This window comes from Apis dorsata, unplaced genomic scaffold (genome assembly GCF_000469605.1).
Source record: "Apis dorsata unplaced genomic scaffold, Apis dorsata 1.3 scaffold_645, whole genome shotgun sequence".
Lineage (NCBI taxonomy): Eukaryota > Metazoa > Arthropoda > Insecta > Hymenoptera > Apidae > Apis > Apis dorsata.
Window position 1 is genome coordinate 229,568 of NW_006263836.1, and position 4,016 is coordinate 233,583.

At 25.2% G+C, this 4,016-nt stretch overlaps 1 protein-coding gene across 3 annotated transcripts; it reads right to left on the reverse strand.

Moving 5' to 3' along the window:
• Positions 1-237: 237 nt before the first annotated feature.
• LOC102673477 (ATPase family protein 2 homolog) lies at positions 238-3,218 on the reverse strand. 3 transcript variants are annotated; one of them, XM_006621871.2, is made up of 6 exons: positions 3,069-3,218; positions 2,712-2,908; positions 2,457-2,642; positions 981-2,386; positions 652-915; positions 238-576 (listed from the first exon to the last, which is right to left on the reverse strand). In XM_006621871.2, exons 2-6 carry the CDS (start codon positions 2,905-2,907, stop codon positions 247-249), a joined length of 2,382 nt encoding a protein of 793 aa, XP_006621934.1. In that variant the 5' UTR covers position 2,908; positions 3,069-3,218; the 3' UTR covers positions 238-246. The 3 variants fall into 3 exon arrangements, with proteins under 3 accessions (XP_006621934.1, XP_031369310.1, XP_006621935.1); XM_031513450.1 differs by lacking the exon at positions 3,069-3,218 and having other exon boundaries at positions 2,712-2,970; XM_006621872.2 differs by lacking the exon at positions 3,069-3,218 and having other exon boundaries at positions 2,457-2,637; positions 2,712-2,850.
• Positions 3,219-4,016: the final 798 nt, after the last annotated feature.

Here is a 4,016-nt window from a genome sequence, read left to right on the forward strand (position 1 = left end):
CATTGTATTTATCAAGTATAAAATTATCATACCTTTCAATCATCTGTTTTAAATCTTTTTTACCATAAGGTCGTATACATTTTACGATTACTGACATTTGATAATATAATTATACAACTTATAAATTTTGTTAATTTCCGAAAATCTGAAGTTTGATATTAAAATAATAGAAGAATATTGATAGATAATTAATAATCTTGCTAAAATAGACAAATTCAATTATATTGAAACAAATTGTTTGTAATGTCAATATATTTTATTTATATAATTATTATATAAATTTATTAAAGATGGTGGAGTTCTAGGAGTAATTATGGCTAATGCTGCTTTAAAATGTTCTTTAGTAATTATAGTAGCATTTAAATCTTCCTCAAGTGCTTTGATAGCAGCTTCATGACAAATTGCTTGGATTTCTGCTCCAGAATATCCTTCTGTAAGATCTACTAGATCTTGAATTTGTACATCTTCCGCGATTGGCATGTTTCTTAATTTTATATCAAAAATTTCTTGTCTTGTTTCATAATCAGGTAATGGCACGTATATTATCCTATCTAAACGACCTGGTCGAAGAAGTGCCTATAAAAAAACAATATTTTAATTAATAAAAAATTATTTGTATAAGATTTAATTATTTATTATAATGTAGCTAACTTTATCAATTTTATCAGGTCGATTAGTTGCTGCTACTAAAGTAACACTGCCCAATGCAGTGACGCCATCGAGTTCTGTTAATAATTGTGCTAAAACACGTTCTTGTACATTACTTCCCACAGTTACGGAAGAACTTCGTTCTCCTCCTAATGCATCAATTTCATCAATAAATATTATAGAAGGTGAAACTTGTCTTGCTTTTCGAAATACTTCTCTTACAGCTTTTTCAGATTCACCAACCCATTTTGAAAATAATTCTGGTCCCTAAAAATATTGAATTTATCATTTTTTTTTAGAATTAAAATAATGATTTTTAAATCAAACTTTACCTTTATATTTAAAAAATTTACTTTGCTTTCTGTTGCAAGAGCTTTTGCAACCATTGTTTTAGAACAACCTGGTGGTCCAAACATCAAAACACCTTTAGGTGGAGTTATACCCATTCTGAAAAATACTTCAGGATGACATAATGGCCATTCAATAGCTTGTTTTAATTTTAATTTTAAGTCTTTTTGTCCTCCTATATCTGACCATCTAACATTTGGTACTTCTATTAAAATTTCTTTCATAGCTGATGGTTTTATAACAGTCAAAGCACGATTAAAATCTGATAAAGTTACTTTGATCGAAAAATCAGTAGCAATATTTGTTTTCGGTTGACGCTTTACAACATTTAAAATTGCTTGAGAACATAAACCGTATAAGTCGGCGCCAACAAAACCATGAGTGACAAATGCAATATTTTGTATATCTTCTAAAGATAAAGTATTTGGTATTTTTGATAACATTTTTTTAAATATATCCGCGCGCATATTGGGAGTAGGTACATAAATTTCGAATTCTTTGTCTATTCTACCAGGTCTTCTAAGAGAACTATCTACAAGATCTAACTTTGAAGTTGTAGCAAGTATGACTACATTATTATTTGTATTTTGTATGTCATCAAAAAGTGTAATCAATTGTGAAAGTACTCTTCTTTCATGATCTGTACTTGAAGTACTTCGTTTAGGACATAAACTATCAATTTCCTCTATCAAAATAATACTTGGAGCTTTAGCTTTGGCTTCCATAAAAATATCTTGCAATTTTTTTTCTGTCTCTCCTAGAGATTTACTGTATATATCTGAACTGTAAATAGTGACGGAATTGATGTCATATTCTGATATTAAAGCATTAGAAATAATTGATTTACCGACACCAGCAGTACCATATAATAATATTCCTTTACTAATATAAAAATCACCAAGATTTTGAGATTTACCAAGACCAATATCAAGAACATCTTTAATATCTTCTATTACTTTCTCATATCCTCCAATATCTTGTATTTTATATTTAATTTTCTTGTATTCTTCTTGTTTCTTATTTTGTTCTTCATTTAAAATTGTCCATTTTGTATTATAAAATGCTTTATAAAATTTAATATCATGTATTTGATCAGCAAAATTTAATTGCTTAAACTGTTGAGGCAAATTAATATTTTCTCTACCATTATCCGATATAATTTTGATAATTTTATAAATTAATCTCTTGCCATAAAAAGGTATACTGAATTTATTACCTACAGCAAATATTTTTTGTTCATTATAATTTTTAAGTATTATATTAAGTTCTATAGTTACTTCTGGCAATATGTGTTTTCCAACATTACAAATTATAAATTCCTTAGCAGCATTAATAAAACAATCTAATTTTTGGATCTTGACTAAACCTCTGAGATCATTTAATTCTATTGCTATAAGAAATATATAATAATAAAAAACTATTGGAAATAATATGTTTAATAAAAAATATTTTGTTATTACCATGTTTTGTTATTGAAACACTCGTTAAACTTTTATCTTTAGTTGGCCATGCAGTTTTAACAACTTTGTTTTCTCCAACAGTTACAAGGACAGAATCTCCTATTGCAATTTCACACAATTGCAAAGCAGATTGTGATATAAATACCATATCATCAAACGCCCTTACATGTATATTTTTTGGCTGTTCTATGCAAGAAACATTTATATAAAAAAAGATACAATAATAATAAATATAAAATCTATACATATATATACCTAATAGATTATATGTTTCTACAGTACTATATAATATATTATTATAAATGAAATCGTGATTCCAGATTTCAAAATTAGGTGGACAATTAGTGTGATGTATTGCTAAATCTTTTTGTGATAAAATACTCTGACATATTTCACATGTCATCCAAGAAGAAAGACTTTTTCTCCCACTTTCTTTTACCTTTGAAGTCATTCTGAAAAAATAAAAATAATTGATGAGATTAAATTTATGAAAAATCTTAATTCTGTTATAATTCGTGACATAATTTTTTAATACATAATAAATAGATATTTAATTGAAAAGACATAACCTATAAATGATATGAAAATATCATAGATTAAATAAAAACATACATTTTTTTTAAATATATATGAATGTATATAAACGTTCTTAATTCGTAATTTTTAATATCGAAATAGATGTAAATTATAAAATTCTATGAAAATATTTCTAATCAAATATTTCAAATCTACGATGCACGTGTTAGCAATACGAACACGATACTAAAATAATAAGTTTTTAAAATATTACGTGATTATAATAATATAACAAAATAATATTTAAATTACATAATAGAATATTTAATAGTATTTAATATTTAATAGTAGTAGAGATATCCAATTAATTATGATGTTAATTATTTCAATAAATATTAAATAAAATATTTACTATTTATTAATAGAAAGAAATTATTTTAAAAGAAATTTATTAAAATTTCTAACGATTTTTTTAAGAATAGCTAAACAATGTTAGATTATACTTTTAAATTTTATGAATTAGTTTATCAATAACTATAAAAGATAAAAAAGAAAACTGACAAATAATAAAAAAAAAATTTCAAATTTAGGGAAAAATTCATGAAGATTTTTAAATAAAATGTAGAATGTAAAAAAAATGTAATTTCTCTTTTCTCTTTCCTCCTATTCCATGTGTATTTATTTCGCATAAGTATAATATATACATGATATATATATGCACATGAGCAACGGGGCACTGTTTCGGACTCGCAACAGTTCGCCGCTTTGTAGTTTTCATAGTAAGATCGCACGATTGTGACCATTACATCATTAAAAGCATAAATCTCTCTAACCGTAGAAAGAAATCACAATAATGTCGCTCGACCGAGCTTAAATGATAAACTTACTTTGTACTCTGTGGCAAAAACATACGAAACAAGAATATATTATTCTTCCTTTTTTAAATTTTTTTCTTTTATTTCCAAATTTAAAGTATTACGTTTTAACATTGGGATTTACAAAATTTTATAAGAATATAAAAGATAAAAAAAAAAAAAAAAAAAA

Bases quoted from the DNA above. Each gene is read 5' to 3' on its own strand.
- LOC102673477 (XM_006621871.2), bottom strand. From the start codon at position 2,907: ATGACTTCAAAGGTAAAAGAAAGTGGGAGAAAAAGTCTTTCTTCTTGG. The intron at 2,643-2,711 runs GTATATATATGT...TTTCTTGCATAG, and splicing joins AGAAACATATAATCTATTAG to AACAGCCAAAAAATATACAT. The intron at 916-980 runs GTAAAGTTTGAT...CAATATTTTTAG, and splicing joins TAAATTTTTTAAATATAAAG to GGACCAGAATTATTTTCAAA.